At 33.8% G+C, this 23,143-nt stretch overlaps 1 protein-coding gene across 1 annotated transcript in view; it reads left to right on the forward strand.

Moving 5' to 3' along the window:
- Positions 1-2,734: 2,734 nt before the first annotated feature.
- Positions 2,735-23,143, forward strand: part of LOC125050068 (organic cation transporter protein-like) — a 31,682-nt gene continuing 11,273 nt past the window's right edge. The window contains exons 1-2 of the mRNA XM_047649643.1: positions 2,735-2,891; positions 19,182-19,346. Of these exons, the coding sequence (XP_047505599.1) occupies positions 19,189-19,346 (158 nt within the window). The 5' untranslated portion in view covers positions 2,735-2,891; positions 19,182-19,188. The remainder of the gene's footprint in view (positions 2,892-19,181; positions 19,347-23,143) is intronic.

Here is a 23,143-nt window from a genome sequence, read left to right on the forward strand (position 1 = left end):
TTATGGTAAACATTCGCGAAAAATACACATGGCTGTGCATACAAGAGGGTGAAATCTGTATTTGAATGATTGATTAAAATGGATCCTTGTTTGGAGCTGAATAACTTCACTATTGTTTACTGTATGTTTTTTTAATAAATTCAAAAGGTGAAGGTTATTTTGTTTATGGACCTGAGAAATAATATTATCCTACTTTTTATAATCCTATTTTGAACTTACACAAGATAAAATTAACGACGCCTTTGTCATATAATACAATATATTATGCTACTATTGATCATTAGGTGATTATATTTTATTTTCTAGAATATTTGATGGAATTAGTTAAACAAATGTTGCTGTAAATTGTATTAGATGCTACCAATAGAATAAGAATACATCTTGTGAAAGTTTGCGTGTTACATTCTGAAATAATTCTTTTTATTTTATGTCTAGCTTGCAACTAAAAACTATGATGATCCGAATAAATTATGACTTCAATTGTAGCTTACATGTGAGTGTTTATACCTTTTAACTGAATTTAAATTTCGTGTATTATAATTTAAAAACCCTCTACCCTAGGCAACCCATCATCCGATTTGTCCATGCATTCAATTTGGCGTGACGGCCAAAACTCATCGATACCAGATTGAAGAAGATAAGTATCCGTGGTTGAGTTGGTCTGAAGATCTATGATTAATATCAATGGATAGAGCTATTGTCAATCATTTTAACTGAACTGACTGAACTTTCTCCTTCGTAATATTTTAGTAGCTTACACGCAACAAACAAGTTTAATATTCTCAATTACATATTATGTTATGAAATATGATTCAAGCAAAATAATTTTTGCCGTAGTCTGCCACGACAAATATGCCTACTTATAAAATAACCGTAATCCTCGATTATTACAGGGACGTAATACTTAATAGACAACAGACGCGGTTACCGATAAAAAACCGTGCATTACATGACTCAGTAGTGGTGTTTACTGAAAATTCTTTATCTGTGGCCACCGGATAGCAACACAATGTATACAGCATACCCTACTAAATCTGTGAGCATATCACATATTGGTCAGGGCCAAGCTTGCAGCCACGCTTAAAAATGTGTATTAGGTAATATTCTTTCAATAATTTTGATTACCGATATACAGTTACATTAACCTATTGTGAAGTATGACTTTTAAGTCATACTTAAGTTAAAACCTAATTTAACTGTGCTCCTAGGTAATATAGTCATAGAGACAGTTTGTGGGATAACTTTTAGTACCTACAACCCGTGCGCGATAAGTTGGGACCTGAGCGCGGTGACGTCACAGTGGCATGTTTGTACCGTCCGCAAAAAAGCGAACACAATGAGCAGCCGCCGCGGCTTCGTCCTTGCTTTTTTTAACCTAATTTATTATGTTACTCAGGGATGATGCTGCTTTTTATCTAATCTTTATTTATTTTTTACACTATTTCAATAAGCCAGAACGAGACTAAAATTCCTAGTAAAAAACTTGCGATGCCAACGGTACAATACGGGCGCCATCGGGGAAGTGCAGGAGAAGCGGGCGGGGAGCCGCATTCCTAGAAGGTCCCAACTTATCGCGCACGTGTTATACCTGAGAAATGAATTAGGAGCCCTAAGACTAAAAAATATTGATATAAAGATCTTCAAAAGATAATTGCATAATTGAGTTATAACTACACTGAGTGTTTTTAATTTTATGTTTCTACCTGCGATGACAAACGGATAATAGCAACAAACCCTGCTTTCAAAATATCAATGTACTCGCCCATATGGTGCATTCCAAAAATATATCCCAAACGAAACTTTTAAAATAATATTCAATGCAGGTTATCTATGACTACTTGAAATGCATATAACAGGCCAATGAGTAATGAACAGCGTTCGTGCATTAGTCCCGTTACGAAACGTCTGCGTATGCGCCTCGCGTGATATGACGTCACCGGACTGCACGCCAGGGCTGCCAGATGTACGATTTAAATCGTACTTGTACGATTTTTTGTCATTTTTACTCATGTACGATCGCTAGACCAAGATCGTACAGACAATGTACGATTTTTCTGTACCTGGTAACATTTTGTAATGAAACGAATATATACTCCACCGGCAAGTATTATGTTCGAGGAATTTTCCAACAACCTAACGTATGCCTAGACCTTTTATGTCTAAAGACCCTTTTTTATATGAAGTTGTGTGCATTGTTACAAAACTTATTATTTTTCTCTTGTAAAGACTTGTATTGGAATTGTCAAACATCTGTTTTTCTCATCAGTCTCTAGCTCTAAGTGATTATGTTATCCTCTTTTGATCTGCATTTTGTCTTTAGTGTTTTTTGTGTTACTGCAATACGCTTAAGAAAGAATGGGTAGTGAAAATTAAGAAGAGCGACCTGCGCCAGATACTCCAAAAAATAAATTAGCCAAAAGAGGAGAGCTTTCTACAACACAGGTCATAGAGGAACAAACACAGAGAAGTATCGTCCCGATCGGGAAAAATTTGATTTCCGGCCCGGTAAAAACCAATTTAAAGCTAGGTGGACTGTTTGTGACGTCGAAATGTTTTCAGAATATGGAGTTTTAAAGTTACACTCTTCAAGGCAAAGGCAGCCACTCATTTTAAATAAAAACTTTTCACTTTTATGTTGTACGATCTTTTCATTTCAAAATTTCCTTGATGTACGATTTTTTTGTAGTTGGTGTACGATCATGCGTTTTTTTCACCTGGCAGCCCTGCTGCACGCCGTGGCCGGCGGCCGCTTAGTCGGTTTCGAACTTTCGATCAGTTGGTGTGTTAATTCTGCGTGTAACAGTATTAAAATAATTGTTAATGAAAGAAAATTATTAAGTGAGGTTAATTAATGGCACGTTAAGCAGCGTGAACACATCTTCAGTTTCACGGTACGTGACTTTTTACATTATAATCGATTTAAAAAATCTAGAATAAGTGTGAAACTCGTGTACCTTTTAAGATTTGTATTTTAGTAATTATGCTATAAAATAAAATTTCTTGTCATTTATTATTACGTTAAAAATTTCTTACTTTCAACGCAGTAAGTTTCATAGTGAAGTAGAAAGATCCCGATTTATCGTGTGAATAGTGGATCGTGTTAAAATATAGGCCATAGCCACGGTCTTAAAAATAAAATATATATTTAACAATTCAAAACCAATATCACCAAATAGGTACAACGCTGCATAAATATTTCCGAAAGCCTCTGCACTGACCAAATTTTATAAAAAAAAATGACATTAAATATCTATTCAAATATTTGTTCGTATATGACATTACATTACTAATATAATAACCTTAGTAAATTCTAACAAAACCATACCAAACAATGAGAAAGTTTTTGCCACATGTTCCATCTTCACAATGATTTAATATGATCTTGGCCCTGTTCTCGGAGATGCCAGAATAAATAAAAGACCATATATGTTTTGTCTATGACCCGATGCAAATCAACCAGTCATAATGCCAACTTATGATTGATGGGACATGATTTATGGTATAAAATACTCACAATATCATGTTGTTTTAACTACCATAGCACCGGTTAATTGATTCGACATATAAAATTACGTTGATAAAAATATACAATGAATAATATAATACATATTATAAATTGCAGTACACTTTATGTGTGTATGTTATAATTATTAAGTTAACCGACCTTAAATTAAAAAAGTGTGTTACCTGTGGTAGGAGCTGTGCTGGCAGCAGTTCCTTGATACTTATTCGTGGAGCTAGGAAAGCACTCTAGCTATCACCAGTACTATCTACCAGGCACTAATTTAAATAATTATTCTTATGTAATACTTAAAACTATCATAATATATATACATATATACATTATTAACGGTCTAATAGACAATGTGTCAAAAGATATTGTGGTCCGTTTGACATACGATTAATATGCAATTTGCTAATCGTATCTTTATTATTCATATTAACCATCCAGTTCTAAAAGAAAATATACCTAAAAAATCGTTGATTTAAGATGGGAGCAGTCCGGGAGATACCCTCTTATTTTCTCTAAATACAAGGTGTATGAGTTCCGATGAAAAACAGCAATAACTTAAGTGTTTGACGTTTTAAAAATGGTTTTATATTACATGATCAAAACGACGCCGGATGTTTCTACAATTCTAATAGTAATCCAATGAATTTCAGTATTTCAAATATCGCGAGGCACAATTAACCGCTAAAATGTTTTTATATACTATTATAAGAAAATGTTTGTCTGTGTTTTAAATTGATAAGCATGGCTTTATCAATTTAAGGAAAGGACACATTTCTGACTAGGTAATCGTTAAATCAAAGCGAACTTCCTTTTCAACATAGGTCAAAGGCTTTAAGATAAAATATTTATTTATAGAATAAATTAAATACCGGAAGGTCATCTTGATTACGATAACATTCTGACTATTATTTCAAAGATTAGAAGATTCAACGCTTTAATCGAAAACCGTATATAATAAACCTAATTATGTTCTCTTGCAGGTTCACTTCGACGCTTTCCAAAAACAGTTCGATTGTCAATACATAATACATATATAATTCCTTAGTAAAATCACATTTATTATATTTGATAGAAGTATGGAGTAGCGCAACTAGTAAACTTAAAACCACTTGAGATTCGACAAAATAAATAAATTAAAATCCTTTCTTTATCCACTAACAAACTATGCATTGACTCTAAATTAGTGAACATAAGGCAGCTGTTTAAATACACAACAACAAATGCTTGTGTGCATTAAATTTAATTTTAATCCCACACGAAGATAATACTAGTCATACTAAAATAAGAACCGAATACGGTCGCAAAAATATAACCTCTTTCGGAGTGAGTCTTTACAACAGCTTGCTTCCTGAGATAACGGAAATAGTAGCAGTGGACCCGTTTCGAATACGCCAAAGTTTTTTGGTACATATAAGATAGACTCTAATCCAGTAGCAGCGTACGGTGGCGTGATATAACTTTTTGTTTTAATATTTTTTCTCATGTATGGGAAGTAATGAGAATAAATTTCTTTAAACCTAACCTTCTATTGAACATAGAGTTTGAATTTACTTGCGTAAATTGCAACAAATGATATATTAACATATAAAATAAATATCGCTATAAAGTCATTGCACTTATAACCGTGAAAGTCATTGTATATTTGAAAATATAATTAAATTAAATGGCGGTAATTAAATACATATTAGTTTTGTCTTGTATCCTACATTCGTCCCGATAACTTTATAACTACAATGAATCGTCACCTGGCTGTCGGTTCTTGAACCCAGCTAAAAATAACAGTGTGATCGAGCTGTCAAATAGGGTTGCCATATTTGAAAAAATATCTTAGGAGTTTCATTGGGTGCGAATTTAAGAGGATAGATAAAAAAATATGATTAGAAATGCCTTTTATGAGCTAATTTATTTTGGATTTAAATTTGTTCACTTCACATGCTTTGACACAAGAATTACATATATATTTATTAAGTTCAAATTTTATTAGGATAATTTAACTTATTTAGATTCAGTAAAGTGTAAACGACTCTTTAAAATAATCACATTCGGTTATTAATATGTCGGAGTATAAGGTAAAAACAAAATTATAATATTATTAAAGTTGACAGCCCTACATTTGCACAAAAGTTTTTAGACAATTGTTGGGACTACCAAACCATTGTCACAACAGTATTAACACTTCCGGTCTTTATACATTATGTGAATGTTTTTTTATAGAATCGTACATATTATATTATGTATTTTTAAATAATTAATTGTAAAACTGTTTATATTAACTTGTGTATTTATATAATATTATATGTTTGTTTGGTTAAACGTTCTCAGGAACTACTGGTACATTTAGAAAACTATTTTTGAGTTTTATAGTTCATTTATGGAGGAAACTATTCACTCACATCCCATAACAACGAACAGAAGCGAAGCAGTCATAATTATTGTTACAACGGAAAATATATTTTCTTGAGATCTCGGAGACGCTTTGCGTTCGCAGTTACGCAAAATTCATGTATTACGATATAGTTTCTCTTGAAAAACTTCTAAAAAGAAGTCCACGATATAGTCTAAGAGCCAGCGTTTCGCAGACTTAAGGATGATTCACGGTACACCGTGTCGCGACCGGGCCGGGCCTCGGCCGGGACACGTCCACCGTGCGCCGGCCGGGACAGTGGTTCATGTTACACCGGGCTGTTTGGGTGTACGCACGTACGTGTTTGGACGACTATATCTGTTTTTGTAAAAAAAAAAATTTAACCTCACTAAGATTTGACGTTGACTGCTCTGCGGGTGCCCGGGCGCCTACGTTCATGTTACGACGTGCCGGGGCCGGACCGTGCCGGAGCCGGGAAACAATACCCACCGACATTACAACGCCGTGCCCCGGCCGGGGCACGGTAAGGGCACGGCCGAGCAACGGTCAGGCATGAATTACTTCATACAAAAGTATATCATTAATGTTAGACCGTGCCCCGGCCGGGGCACGGCCTGGTCGAGACACGGTGTAGCGTGAATCATCCTTTACTGTCTAGTAGCAAACACGTGATGAAGTGAAGTGGGGATGATTCCCATCGGGGGTTTGGGCGTGACCTTTCGGTCTGCCATTAAATTTTTGCATAAAAAGTTATTCTGTCAGAAATTCTGCAATCACATTTTCAGAGTCAATTTATATGCTTTTCGATTTCCAGTGAGGCCTAAAGGACACACGAAGGGAATAGTGAATGCCCACTACCACCCTACCTAGCGAGAGTTACTACTATACCGAAAGTCAACGGAACGCTGGCTAGTATATGTTGATTTTTATAGTGAACCAATAATCAAATATCTCCAAGATTTTATAACTATACTTTACCATTTCACGCACCACAAGCATGTATTTAGATTTAATCAAAATTTACCTTGACATCATTTCATATCTTAGTTTTAAAATGACGGAGAAAAATTACGGTCAAATCAAAATTAAATTAACGCAAGTGAAACCGAGGTACAATTGTACATAATATGTTATCTAATAGTTTTCAGTGATTGACCCGGATCTCGTTTAAAATTGATTTATAAAAGCACTGGATAAGAAAATGACATGTGAAACAGACGTAGTAATATAAAGACTCTAGCTACGGTTTCCTAGAAAAGCGGTGGCGTTAATAACGGCCGCCTTTACGGTGACCAAGCTATGGTTTCCTAGAAAGTAGTGCGACCGTATTCAATCGTAGTCACTCAGTACTCACTCGAGCGTGGTCGTGCACTGGTAAAAAATGGACAATTTGGACATAGCATTATTAGTATTTTTGGATGATGAAGAGTCATCAGAAGACGAAAAAAAGCGTTTGGAGGAGAGTTGCTTCACAAATTTTGCTTCATCTGAGCTTGTATGTACTCTTTGGATTCGATATTGGACAAAGCTTCATGATTTTTAACAAAATCAATTAATTGTTCATCACTTTCGCTCGTCCAAGTCATTGTATGAATTAAATATGCGCTCCGCTACACGCGAAAAACGTTGAACTACTGCTTATCACCGCTATGACGGCCGTCATGCAAATGACAGCACTGCTATTTGACGTTACGGTGACACTCAACGTTCTCTAAAAAACCTACTCCGATGTTATTTATAGACAACGTATGGGTGACGTCACCCAACGTTACATTACGGCCGTTAGATATCGGCACCGCATTTCTAGGAAACCGTACCTTAAGAGTCAACTACAACGGGATCTTTCCTTTGCACTAATCGCAAGCCCGCTAGTGTTGCCAGGGTAATTATTTTGGTATACAAACATGTGATATTAATCTGATTCATATATCACAACAATTGATATCCTTACCAATACAATTTGCCCCAATCGCGGTCCAATCAATAGATTTAATGCATTTAATTAGTGGATAACAAACGATACTCATTATCAATGTGGGGAAAACTGATAGAACTATTATTATTGAAACTAAAAGGCAAATATTTTAATAGGCGTAGCAGTTCGTGTATTTTGAATGAGCTTATAGGCTAAACAATAATGTTACACAGAAGTATAAAGACGCAAGTAAGAAGTGACTATTTGATACCTTCTTCGTTCCTTGCATTTTTGCAGCTTATTACATGGACGAAAGTTCTTAATTATAATTGGTACAATACAAGTTTTTTAATTGTTATAAATTATATTAAGCAAGTGATGACATTAAATTAACCACTGTTTGACGTCCAATATAAACTGGAGTCATAGTTCAGATAAGTTCGTGTAGGTTAGAACAGTTGTGTAAAGGGAATATATTAATCTTGATAGACCTTCTAATGACCATCCACCATTATAAGATGTAATTTGAACATGGTGTAATGGTTGCAGCTCCTTACAAACGTTGTGTAAAACAAAAAACTTGGCGATGAGTGGCGGAGAGTTTATTCCCAGTTCTTCTCTTCCATTCTACGCCTTTGATTTGAGAACTGGCAGTAAATGTAAAATTAGAAGCATATGTATATTTCTTTTTTGACGTTCATAAGTATACATTGGTTACCTATGAATAAATGATTTTTGACTTTTGACTTGAATTCAGCATTTTATATCGACTAAAACTTAGATTGTTCCCATTTTCATGGTATTTTCCTTAACATGAACGTATAAAGTCAAGTGGAAAATAGACCAAATCATATGTCGTGTAATATTTTAACTCTATATACGTTACGTTTTTTTTTTTTTTACGTTTGAATAAGTGAGAAAATCCCTGACACTTAAAAGCCGTCATGATTGTCATCTAGCCTAGAATACAAATGCAATTTATTCCGAGAAACCGCAACAGAAACGTATATCTCTTAGTAGAGTACGTACGTCGCTTATAATATGAGGTAGTGATAATTGACCTAACTGGAAAAAAACAAATTCGTAAGGTGTTACGAGCTAGGGGATTAGATAGAAAATTGAACAATGTCTTCAAGGGTTTACTTTAAATAAATAAACGAGGAATTTGATTACACTAGAAATACACTAATTACGACACACAAAATACTGTCACTGATTACTTCGCACTTGAAACATAACTTTGTCAATAATTTTGAACGATGTTCGAGAACTTTCTAGAAGGGAGTGGTATTGGTGTAGCTGGTGTTCTACCCTTATCGCACAATTCTAGAACGTACGTACTATTTATCTCTTTCGCACATCGCTCCGTCCTTGTCGTACGGCGTTCTAGAATGTTCAGTCTGGCTTCGAGAAGGTTGCTAACTTTCCTCTCCTTCGCGCTACATTTCGTCCTTGTCTCACACCTAGAAACTTCACCCTAGAATATTCCTTCTTCAAATGAGTATTACCTGTCCTGAAAACGCCCGAAAGCGCGTTTCCTGAAAACTGTACCACTTAACTACACTTGCTCTGAAAGAGCATGATATAAACAAGGGTATTTTCGGGGGACTGAAACATTTTTAATACTTGATGCAAATTACAATTTTCTAATATGTGATAGACCATCCTGAAACGGTCAGAAACTAAGTTTGTTGCTGAAAACGGCTCTAACTTGTAGAATATTTAGAAACAAGATAACATTTTCGTTATAATTTTGAATGTGAATATAGTATATAGTATCACATAACATATTTTTCCTTATTATATGGTTACTAAAACTGTAAAATTGTCATGCAACCTATGGAGCGTAATCGTGCCAATTCTTAAAAGGCCGGCAACGCACATGCGAGCCATCTGTCAATGTGAGTGTCCACGGGCGGTGGTATCACTTAAAATCAGACGAGCCTCCTGTTCAAATAAATTTTGGATTTGTTGTTATGAATTTGATCAATTTGATCTTAGACTATATTATTATCACCAAGTTTATAGGGGACGGTTGTTAGATTTTGTCATTCAAAATTAACTAAACGTTAAATAAGAATATATTAAAGGGATAGTAACTGTTCATGACCGCAAAACCGCGCTCTACTTATTTTATCTCTGCCTAGGAATATTATAATGAAATCTATGACGTCCTTTACTTCAACAATAGAATTACGTTTTCTTCATTTAAGTCTTAAGTTTAAAAGTTAAATCATGCATTGTTTCGTATTTATAGTAATACCAAATTTTTTATATTAAAATGATAATTTTAAATAATGCTTTTTATATTACCATTCTGAGCTTTAATCGACCTCATGACCGAATGTTGAAAATTTGTTTTCAAATTCCAAATATCTGAAATACAGTCGACTCTCGATAATTTGAAACTCAAGGGACCAGAGATAAATTTCAAATTATCAAGAGTTCAAAATAACAAGTGTTTGAATAACCACGAGGGGGAGGGGCAACGGAAGGAAATAAGAATTTGATCAAAATTTGTTCAAAATTCAAATTCAAATTCAAAAATCATTTATTCACGTAGGTAACACAATGTACACTTGTGATTCGTCATTAAAGATATAAATATTAATGCTTCTAATTTTACATTTACTGCCAGTTCTCAAATCAAGGGCGTAGAACGGAAGAGAAGAACTGGCAATAAACTCTCCGCCACTCTTTTTAATCGCCATGTTTTTTTTTTTTTTTTTTACACAACGGTTGTAAGGAGCTGCAACCATTACACCATGTTCCACATGACATTTTAAGTAATTAATAATAAGAACATAAATAAAAACAAAGACTTGTCCCCTATCAGCAGGAGGCATGGTGAAATAGGAGCACGCACTTACATTCTCGTGGGAACAACACGCAAACACATAGTCGAAATAATTAACATCACCGCATACACGAATTCAAGTACGACCAGTCACCACAAGCAGCACCCGTTCACGAGTATGACGCATGGCCAGCCATCGGCCCCCTCGCCATATTTTAGGGAGAGAGACAACCCGACGCATGGACGCCGCCACAAGCAATGACATTTAAGCGAGCATGACGATCCTTGAAATGTGGACTTGGCTACATAAGAAAATAATAATAATACTGAAATAATTGGATACCACATGGATCACGGTTTGTTCCCACTTTACATTAAAACAGTCGTGGATGTTGACGATCGCCCCAAAGTCTGGAAATGCAGCCGAGAGATTCAGTCGTGTTACCTATAATATATACTGGAGCAACTCATATCCAAGCACTAGGATCGTTTAAATATTCATTTATATTATAATAAGCCTTAGTAAGCAGTTTTACTTTAATGTACGATTTAAATTTATTTATTGACAACGCTTGTATCTCACTAGGGATTTTGTTGAAAAAACGTATACAATTGCCTTGGAAAGAATTACTCGTTTTATGCAGCCTTCTGGTTGGTGCGCTAATTTTGTCTTTATTACGAGTACTATAATTATGGAAGCTACTATTCTTTTTAAAGATATCTATATTTTTCCGCACATACAAAATATTCTCATAAATGTATTGACTTGCCAGAGTCAAAATATGTAATTCCTTAAATTTGCTTCGGACCGACTCCCGTGGGGACAACCCACAGATCGCTCTTATAGCCCGCTTTTGCACTACAAATATCGATTTAATGTCAGCTGCATTACCCCACAAAATAACACCATATGACATTATACTATGAAAATAGCTGAAATAAACAAGCTTTGCTGTGTTCTCATCCGTAAGATCGCGTATCTTTTTAACTGCGAACGCTGCGGAACTTAGCCTATTCGAAAGACCTTCTATGTGTCGGCCCCACTGGAGTTTACTATCTAAAGTAATTCCCAAGAACACCGCATTATCAACAAAGTCTATTTCCTCGTCTTTAATTATTATTTGAGAATGACTACTTTTTACATTTGTAGTTACAAATTTAACACATTTTGTCTTCTTTTCGTTTAACTTAAGATTATTTGTATTAAACCAGTGAACTACACTGGAGATGGCACTGTTTACGTTATCAAGTGATGGATTTTGTCGTTTCACTTTAAATAAAAGCGAAGTGTCATCAGCAAACAGTACTATCTCGTGAAGCTCCTTTACAAGAAATGGCAGGTCATTTATATAGACAAGGAATAAGAAGGGACCAAGTATGGAGCCCTGCGGTACTCCCATAGTAACAGAGGATCCCTGTGATATAGCTCCATTTACATTTACCTTTTGAATTCTATCGCTCAGGTATGATTCCACAAGATTTAGCGCCCTTTCGCCAATGCCATAGTGTTGAAGTTTCTTGATTAGGATTTCGTGATGGACACAGTCAAAAGCCTTTGATAAGTCGCAAAAAACTCCAATGGCATCATGAGAATTTTCCCAAGCATTTAAAATCTCGGAAATTAATTGAATGCCAGCATCTGCTGTAGAGCGACCTCTTGTAAAACCAAACTGCTGGCTATGCATAATTTTATTATTATTAAAATGTGTCAATAATTGTTCAAGAATGATTTTTTCAAAGATTTTACTCAAAGCCGGCAGCACAGATATGGGTCTAAAATTTGTGGGGTCCGAAGTGCTGCCCGTTTTGAATAACGGTGTGATTTTACTTATCTTCATCTGGTCTGGAAAGACTCCACAATCTATACATTCATTAAATATTATAGCCAACTCTGAACTGATAGTATTGATTACTGATTGTAAAATGAAAACAGATACACCCCAAAGATCTTTAGTTTTTTTTATTTTTAGCTGTTTAAATGTTTTTATAATGTCATTGCAGCTAATGCGGCTAAATACAAACTTATGATTGCATACAGGAACATTCTTTTTCAATAATAAAAGGGCGGCTGATGGTGAAGAATTTAAAACGCTGGTTGTATTTAAAGGAATGTTAGTAAAAAACTCTTCAAATGCAGAGGCTACTTCGAGGTCGGAACTAATTACTTTGCCGTTTATGTTCACTTTGAATTCAGTATCCTTTCTGGAGGTTCTTCCAGTCTCCTCGTTTATAATTTTCCAAGTAGCCTTTATCTTATCAGAGCTGTTGTTTATTCTAAGACTTAAGTGTTTCGCCTTAGCGATTCTACACTCTTGCCTAAAACTTTTTGAGAATATCCTAACATAAGTTTTAAATTCTTCACTGTCATTATACTGTTTTTCATCATACAACTCATACAATTTTTGCCTTTTTTTGTGTAGCTCCGGAGTTGCCCAGTCACAAAAGGTAGGTTTCTCCGAGACCAAAAAAGTCTTTGGAGTGAACACATTTTTGAATTCACCAATAAATGAATCAAAGAATGTGCTATATAAATTATTAGGGCATTGGTTACTACGCAAAAATGGCATTTTAAATATCAAATTTTTCCTAAATCTATCTAACCGATCCTCTGTTATAGGAATTGTGCATATTTTCTTTTTTTGATCTTTACATTTTAGTATTTCAAATTCAAACAATTGACCAGAGTGGTCAGATGTAAGTTTGTTGATAATACAGGCGTTGAGAGGAATTATATTACTATAGATATTGTCAATACATGTTGCCGTGGTGGCTGTTACCCTAGTTGGTACAATAAAAGTATTAATTAAATTATATGATTTAAACAGATTTAGCAAACGTTTACTTGAACTACAGTTGTCAAGCAAATTTACATTAAAGTCTCCACTAACAATCAATTTTTTCTTGGATTTTTGCAATTTGTACAGAACCTGCTCCAATATTTTTTCTAAACTATCATATTGAGCTGAAGGAGGGCTATACAAACTAACAATGATAAATTGCTCCAGTTCCACACAAGATACTTCTATAAGGCGTTCCACAGAGAGGCTCACTATGTCCTTCCTTTCTTTAAATTTTATTTTTTTACTAAGCAATATTAATGAGCCAATGTTACTTATTATTTCTATATTCTTATTATGTATTAACATTTATATTAACAATTATACACAAATTTTTGACACAAACCTCATTTAAGTAAACAATTGACAAGTCTGTACATGTATGTACACAAACGACAGGTATGTGCATGATAAACGCTTCAAATTATAGAGAGTAGGGAAGACTGGATTTCAAATTATCGCATGTTGTCGAGCAAGATAATACTTTTTCAACTTCAAATTACCAAAGGGACCAATTATCATTGATTTTATTCAATTTATCGAGTATTTTTCAAGGGACCGGAAAAAAAATTCAAATTAACGAGTGTCAAATTATCGAGAGTCGACTGTACATAATAAGGTGCCTTCTGATTTGGAGTGGTCAATGCTCGGTCGGTCATCAGTAGGTACTTGTAACTATTTAACTGTTTATAGAGATTTAAACAAGTTAACTGCTTGTTTAAACTTTTGGATACGTAAAATATGAAAACGTTTAAAATGTTGACTTCTCCTGTATTATTTTCAACTTGCTTTAATAAAAATTCCATCCACACTTGTAGCGTAATAAATACATATTTATATGATCAAGTGATTCATTAATTACAATGAAATAAATCATTGTGAACACATTTATCTAGTGTGTTGAATACAATTGCAATATTTATTTATTTTATATTTTAAACTTTGTTAAAAAAAACATGTGTGTGTACTTATGTACACGCATTAGAAGTTATACTTCTTTGGCGATACAAGATAAAATCTTTATATTTTTTTTATCTTTCGCCTTATACGTTTAGTATAAGAAGACTTTTATTGTATTCTTATACGTTTGTAGAAAAAATTACACTAACAATAGAAAAAAGGTATGCATTGAAAGTTTAATTATAACGCATTATCTATTTAAATAAAGTTTATGTAAGTATCACAAAAATCAACAATGTCAAATGGACATTTTTTATTTTAAAATGTTGACTATGCTAACTTCAGGGTGTCGGTTTTTTGTGACGGCGTGCGCGCGCATCGTAAAAAATTACTCTCATCTTTTTTCAATAACGCGCCAAATAGCGCAAAGTACCTATTAACTTCAAAAATATCGAAAAATTAAAATAATTAAATAATAAGAATAAGCGATCTTTTCCAGGCAACTACTGGCAGGTATATTTAAAATAATAATCGTATTGCGTATCTTAAACAAATGCCCAGAATAACAGAAGAGCATCGTAAATCAAAAATTATTGAAAAAAATAGGTTTTTATTTCAATTGATATATAGACTGACTGTTTATGAAGTCACGAAAACTACAAGCTACTAAATAATAATCATTATTCAGTGTTCTAATTAATCAGTAAATGTACTTGACACGAAGCTTTACATATAATTAATAAACGTTGATACAGGCGATTTTACTGTTAAATAATAAATAAATTAGTTAAATAATATTTCGTGTTACATATATATAAATGTGTACATTTCCTAATGTAAACATTTTTATTCTATCCGCTAGTAAAGTATTTAAGCAGTGTTGGCCTAGTGATTTAAGCGTGCGATTGCCATCCCTGAGGTCGTAGGTTCGATCCCTGGCCGTGCACTAATGGGCTTACTTGTGCATCTAACACTTGCTCGACATGTGTCAGACAGAAGGCTTTATCAGCCCACTTCTATATAAAAATGAATCTAATATGTAAGCGCAAAACTCGAAGACGGCTGGACATATTCGAGTTTGGAAACATTCCTTTAACTCTGATATTTTTATGGGGAGAAAAATTTAGTTTTTTTTTATAAATTAATACTTAGGTTTTTATTACGAAAAAAACCAACATACTCTATGGGATAGCACAGCAAAAAGTATGTTATGTAGGCTAAGTAAAATATATTAAGGCGAAACAAAGTTCGCGGGGACAGCTAGTCTAGTAGTAGATGTGATGAAAATTGCACCGCAAATATTGTATACAAAACAGAAAATACTGGAAAGTAGTTTATGACAAATAAACATCTGTTCTCTTTACATAAATTAAATTAGCTCCAAACACGTTCAATATTCATTTTAAAAGATTAACTCGTTACGTGAAAAGACTGAAGGGGAAAAATATTAATTATTATTGAAATAATTTTAAGAATATTATTATATTTAAATAGAAATTCATAGTTTTTTCTTTAAACAATACTAATTAACATAGATAATTTTTATAAGACCACAGCGCTTATTTATAATAAATTAACATATTTTGTACTTTCCTTTTGTGTTATCTGTATTTGAAATAAAAACATTCCAATTTTAAAAAGGGTGTCAAAACTACTTTCAAATATAATTTAATACTATCTCTGTCTATGGTATGTCTATAGTCTGTGCTACATTAACTTAATATTCGAGCTACTAAAGAATTCTGCGATATCCATATGTCATGCTTACACTCATAAAATAACCTTTGAAATAAAATATTCGGATTACAATACTTTGTATATTTGACTAAAAGATTAAGAAAACAAAACACTATAACACGCCTTAAGAGAACTTGTATTGAATAAAAGTATTACTTAATATAGTGAAGGCGGTTCATTGCTTAATTGATCTAAAATCCTTGAATTTGTGGGACACAACCGTCGTTGTCACTCGGTCATATCGTGATCAGTTCATTTGTATTAAATTTAATTCGATATTTTTATATTTGACACTTTATTGGGTTGATAATAAAAGTTGTTTTAGTTTGAAGCAAATAGGTTTTTCATGTCATACGTAAGTATACAAATTAAAAAAAATCTTGTTGATACATTTAATACAGTCTCGTCGTTGGTTTTGAAACAGTTTGCATTTCGGCAAATTTAACAAACTTTAAAAGGAGGATGAGGTGATCCATTCCACGCGTATTTGTTGAGGATATTGTCCGATCTGGATCATCAAGGTGTCAATTAATTCTCTTCGACAAAACATATATAAGAAAGAGTTTAATTTAATACTTCTTAGTGCATTTTGAAGTATATATTATTATATGTGTCCTTGTGTTCACTGTTTCATACAGAGCTACAACTATGAGGTTGCTACAACCTCTTTCAATTCTAGGCCTCAGATTTCTGTATGTTTCATGATCATTTGTTTTTTTCTAACAGTGATGATGAGCCTTCTGTGCCTAACCTGTTTGGGTCTAAAGAATGCCGGTTTCCTTCACCGTAGAAGTTAACGTAGTTAGGTAAAATCTGTTACATTGTGTCTATGTAAGACCAATGTAATATTATAAGAACAATTTCACAGCCTATATGACATTTACAAATAATGCACACAAATGCCAGCTTAAATCTAATTAATAATAATGACTTATCTCATCCAAAGATTAGGTCAATTGGTAGATTAACCTAATAAACTTAACTGGTCATTTATGCTCAAATTGTAGCGCAACCAATTTTAGCTGGAGTACATAAGCATGAATAGGTGCATGGAATGTACTGGATGTTAGGTGTCTATACGCGTACGACTTATTAAAACATAATGGTAGGTAATATAGAAACTTTTTTAAGTAAAATTCTACTAAAGACGTCTACTTCTACTTTTCTCCAGCGTCTCGAAAAATGAGCTGCCATACGAAACCAGACTAGAGCATTTGCTGTCTTGTGGTGCTCTTTTCTTGCCAGCTTGTTAAGCCTGGAGGAAGGGAGATACGTGACATGCGCACTGGGTTTAGTTTTATTAACTGGGGAGACGGAGAAGTCATGACTCAAATGTGACTGGGGCGGTGGTGTGTGACGGGTCGTGTAATTCCTTAAAATATGGTTGAGTAAAACGATGGCTGGCTCACATGTCATGCTTGTGAACAGGTGCCGCTTCTGGAAACTGGACTGCGAGGTTTCCGTTCAGTTTTGTAATTACATTACAAAGTAATTTTTCTGAAGAGAAGAACTGGCAATAAACTCTCCGCTACTATTTTTAATTGCCAAGTTTTTTGTTATACACAATGTTTGTAAGGAGACGATACCATTACACCATGTTCCACATGACTTCTTAAGTAATTAATAGTTAACTACTAATAATAAAATAAATAAAAAACAAAGATATGAACAGCCATATCAAACTAGCATCCAAATGTCTAATTATAATCACCCAATTAAATTATTCATTAAGTCATATTTTATTTTAGTATCTCAAAAGTTATAATCTATGAACTCCCTCGTGGTATAGAAACGCCGTGCCTTTAAATATCTTATTACCTTCCCCTTGAAATCATTACACGTAGGGTTCTGTAACCTGTAGAAAGTATTTTATAATAGGCTTATTTCAATAGAGACATTAAAATGGCCGCCGTGCCGTCATAAATCATCTCAGTGTTATAATTTTGTAATGCAACAAAGTTAAGTAAATAAACAATAAATATAAACTATATTATACAGTAATAAAATACTCCAAGATGACTAAAATCGCAATAGTTTCTCTTAGAAACTACCGTAAAAATATTGATAAAATGTAAATATTCACAGTACATTAATAAAATCTATCATCACAAAATTAAGTGCCTAATGTTTACAAATGATTAATGAACAAAACTTGAGTGGTTCGTGTATAAACCCCTTAACTACCTACGCGCCAGGCGCTTACGGCTACGGAATAATGATTCATGCAATGTTAATAACATCGCGTATACCAACTGTTACTACGACTTGCTTAGCCATAAAGGAACTAACTTTTGTTTTGATTTGCTTAAAGCTAAGTTCAAACAACTCCCAATTTAAAATTCGTCCTAGTTCTTGAAATATTTAAATTTGGAACGATAATTCTTTACAAATAGAATTAAAAATATTTTACATTTCATGGATTAATTTATGTTGTCTCAGATTTCTATCTTTTTACACGCTTTATATTAGCTTCACCTGTATGTATGTATGTATGTAACCGACTCCTTCGGACTCGATTTTGACCAACTTAAAACGGACAGATTTAATTCAAACTTTGTACACTTATAAAGAATCAGCGACAATATAATAATTTCATAGGTTTATCTCGAAAAAACAATGAAATTTTTTTTAAGTCCACAAAGCAATACGATTAAATTGAGACAACACGTATTGCTGCTAGGACTAAAAAGTGGAAAATAAATATAGTTTAAAAAAACTATAAAACACGCTTTTAAAGCACATCAAACTAAAAAGTGAAAAATAATTCCTAATTTAGAAAAAGCGTGGGTTGCTCGATAGACGAAAAATATGGCACAGAGCGCCCCACGCTTTTTCACAATAATACCAGTATTTTTTGTTCATTACCATTTTCCTAAATTAGGAATTATTACTAATAGGCAAATAGGAGATCAGCGTTGTGCCTGTTTACGCTAAAATTTTGTATAAAACGGTATTCTTATATAATAACGCATATATTCTATGCAAAAAAATCCGCCCTATAAATTTCCTGCAATATCTTTCTAAAGGAATTTCCTTAATGCACCGTAATCTCGCTTAAAAGCGTTCCAAACTTAAAATCCGTTTTAAAAAGTTTAAAGTATTCATTCTATTTGCAGTTAAAGGATGGACAAGAAAGAAATCAATTTGGACTCGGTATTGGAGAGTCTGGGACCGTACGGACGTTACAATCTATTGAATTTCGTCCTTTTACTATTCCCAGTACTGCTGAGTGCGTTCTATGAGTGCGGCTTCATATTTGAGGCACAGGAACAAATCTACCGGTAAGTATTTGTGATAAAATTCCTTTAGGGGTAATGGTAACATCGTTCAGTAACAGGACTTCTTTAGTTCTATTAAAGCTGTGGTTAACACGAAATACTGAAGTCCATAAATATTTGGGAATTGCCACTGTCGAGGAAGACATTAAAAGATCAACCGTGCGATACAAAATGAGACTTCAGCAACATGTCAACCCCCTAGCTTCGGGCCTCTTGGAAACGACGGACAGTGTGTATCGGCTAAAAAGGGCGAAACTTGCCGCAGTCTGACAGTTTACAAATTACGGAGGGAATAAAATTTTTTGGATTTGCGTTCCCTAATTGCCATCATTTCCCATAAAATCTGATAAAAGCCAAGAGGCTGATTGCAGATGGATTAAGAATAAAAAATAAAATAAAATAAAAAAAAGTTCTATTAAAGGTACCAGCCTCTCACAAAGATCAATACCGATAGCAATGTTTACTGTTTACTATAGCTCAGGATCGATTCATGACCTTGGTACACTGCTGCACACGGGCCTAAGCGAAGCGCAGTTTTATGAGTTATCTTGTAGGAATTTGCCGTTAACTCTAACTGAATTTAATATTACTGCTAGGGAGGTTCAACAATTTGATAGATTGCGCGGCGCAACTACCAACATAGGCCCCGCTGTATTAAAAATACTATTTGCGATCAATGCGACTTTAATAACAGTTAAAACGTCTAATGATACTACAAAGTGCTAGTTAAATGTAAAGGCTCAAGAGAACGAAACAAATCAGAATTTTAAGTGTTTTAACGAGTCTCCAAGTCGCGCTACGCTTTAAACAATCATTCATGTTGAATTTTTGTGAAGTTGTGACATTTAGTGCTAAAAGTGACTATAGTGCTTCTAGAAAAATCTTAGTGCAAAACGACAAACAAATAATAAACAGACATTAGTCCATACGAACTGGTCAAAAAATTATCTTTATAAACATTTGTTCAATGCGTCATAATCTCAGATAGGGACGATACATACTTTGTTAAAGGTCCACTCCATTTTAAGATCTGTATATTTCGTGATTGTATGAGCTCCGCGACGCATATTCCTGCAAAACAAGTGACACATATGCCCTATATTTGCCCTAACCGGAAGGGTTACGGGGATGCATATGTCACCGTAAAATTGTAAACACCGTTAGATTGTAATCTATCTCGCGAGATTGTAAACTGTCGAAAGATTGTGAACCTCAACGAACTGCTTACAATTTAACGTATTATTATTCGGTAGTAATATGAAATTGTTGGGAAGTAAAATTAATCTGTAATTGACCAAAGAAGTTTGAATGATAACTAAGTTAGTGTAGTACAATCTACCGAATAATAATACGTTAAATTGTAAGCAGTACGCTGAGGTTCACAATCTTTCGACAGTTTATAATCTCGCGAAATAGATTACAATCTAACGGTGTTTACAATTTTACGGTGACACATACACACACTGACAGAACTGTTGACTTGAGTCTAGTTATGGTATGTTTCATAATGAGTGCTTGCCCTTATAAGAAAATACACTGCAGTACTCTGTTGTCTCTTTTGGATAATTTGTATTTATACTATAATGAAATGAGACATTGAGTTATTTTATAAATGGTTGGACTGATTGATATGATAAAGACAGACTTAAAAAAAAAGGACGTACTTGACTGGTCGTACTTGAATTCGTGTATGCGGTGATGTTGGTTATTTCGACTATGTGTGTTGTGGGAACAATGCTCCTATTTCACCATGCCTCCTGCTGATAGAGGATAAGTCTTTTTTTATTTTATTTATGTTATTATTATTAATTACTTGATATGTCATGTGGAACATGGTGTAATGGTTGCAGCTCCTTACAAAAGTTGTGTAAAAAAAAGGCGATTAAAAAGAGTGGCGGAGAGTTTATTGCCAGTTCTTCTCTTCCGTTCTACGTCCTTGATTTGAGAACTGGCAGTAAATGTAAAATTAGAAGCATTAATATGTATTTCTTTCCTGACGAGTCATAAGTGTAAATTATGTTACCCATATGATTTTTACTTTACTTTTTACTTTTATATCTAACTAGCCGTTTCGCGCCCGCTTTGCTGGACGAATTAAAATAAATTTTATGTTTCATTATTTTATTTTTTTTCATATTTTTATTATTCTTCTTTTTAACTTCCCGCTAAGAAAATTGAAATATTTCGAAAATCGAGTTTTTAACAGATGTTGACGTTTAGAGGTTCTAGGAAGCCTCCCCGAATGTTTCCGCGGTGAAGTCCGTATGGATAAATTTTCATATGTAATACCACAAGAGCTTCAAAATTATCGGGTATTTCCCGATAGGTTCGTTGCAAACAATTAATATAGTTGTCATGACGACGACAGTCGTCATGACGACTAAATTTGTTTGCAACGAACCTTGAGGGAAATACCAGATAATTTTGAAGCTCGAGTGGTATTCGGGGGATTATTTTTCCGACCCAAATGTCGGCCAATAGAATTGCACCATGAGACGAAATGTACAGTTAACAAATAAGAATTTCATAATGAATAAAACAACTACTTAATACTTTTCTTGAAGCAACGACCAGAGAAAATTTTCACAAAAAATTTTCAGTATAATACCATGTAGGTTGTACCACGTGACGTCGAATGGTGCAATTCTATTGGCCGATATTTGGGTCGGAAAAATAATCATAAAAGTAAAACAGCAATAAAAAAATGAAGGAACGTTGGAATTTAATAAATAAATAACCATCTAGGAAAAATTTCGCATCGAATGGTGGTAGTTTCATGTCGATACGATCACTGGTTTAGGCGTGATTGAGCCTCAAACGAAGACCATTTTCATTATATATTTTATATCTAATTGCGCTGTTAAACATTTAAATATTTTATCGATCACATTTCCGTTCATAAAGAAATTGTATAGAGCTAAATGTTTTATTATTTAAACCAAAAAACAAAACTGACAGAAAATAACAGCTATAAAAATACCTACGACAAACTATTTTATCATGACATTGAAGATATATGGTTTTATAATCATTAATTCAAACGAATCGATTATATAATTTACCATAAAAAAGACAGTAAAACAAATGTAAATTGCATTAAACCTTGTTTACGTGTCATTTGAAGGCCAAGCAGTGAACTTCATTAATATTTTTGCGACGCACTGCAATATTTCTGCATATAAATAGATTGTAAAATATTTATAACGATTTAATGTTTTGTAAAATATTTATAACACATCTCGGTACGGCAGATGAAATTACGTTAACAGACAATAATTCGATGTTATTCTTTCAATATCTGTAGCGTTGAGGTTAATCTGAAATTGCGTACTACATAGTATAAAACAAAGTCGCTTTCTCTGTCCCTATATCCCTATGTATGCTAAAATCTTTAAAACTACACAACGGATTTTGATGCGGTTTTTTTAAATAGATAGAGTGATTGAAGAGGAAGGTTTATATGTACAACATCCATTTAATAGTGGAGACATACTGTTATTTTTGAGGTTTCTAATTTTATGTCGTAAATAATTTCATTTTTCCGCTTAAATTGCAAACACAGGCTGAACCCTACGAGATTTATCAAAATATCCAAATTTAACGCGTGCAGACAGTAATGAATAAATCAAAACTACTGGATCGATTTTAATAATTTTTCCAGTGAACGACATAGGCTATATATTTTATACCCGAGCGAAGCCGGAGCGGGCCGCTATGTTTTTATATACAACATTCATAGCTTTCTGTAGTGTATTCAGTATCAGCCCTGCGATTCTGTAACTCACTTTTCAAAAATCATA

This window comes from Pieris napi, chromosome 6, assembly GCF_905475465.1.
Source record: "Pieris napi chromosome 6, ilPieNapi1.2, whole genome shotgun sequence".
In the NCBI taxonomy this organism is placed as follows: domain Eukaryota; kingdom Metazoa; phylum Arthropoda; class Insecta; order Lepidoptera; family Pieridae; genus Pieris; species Pieris napi.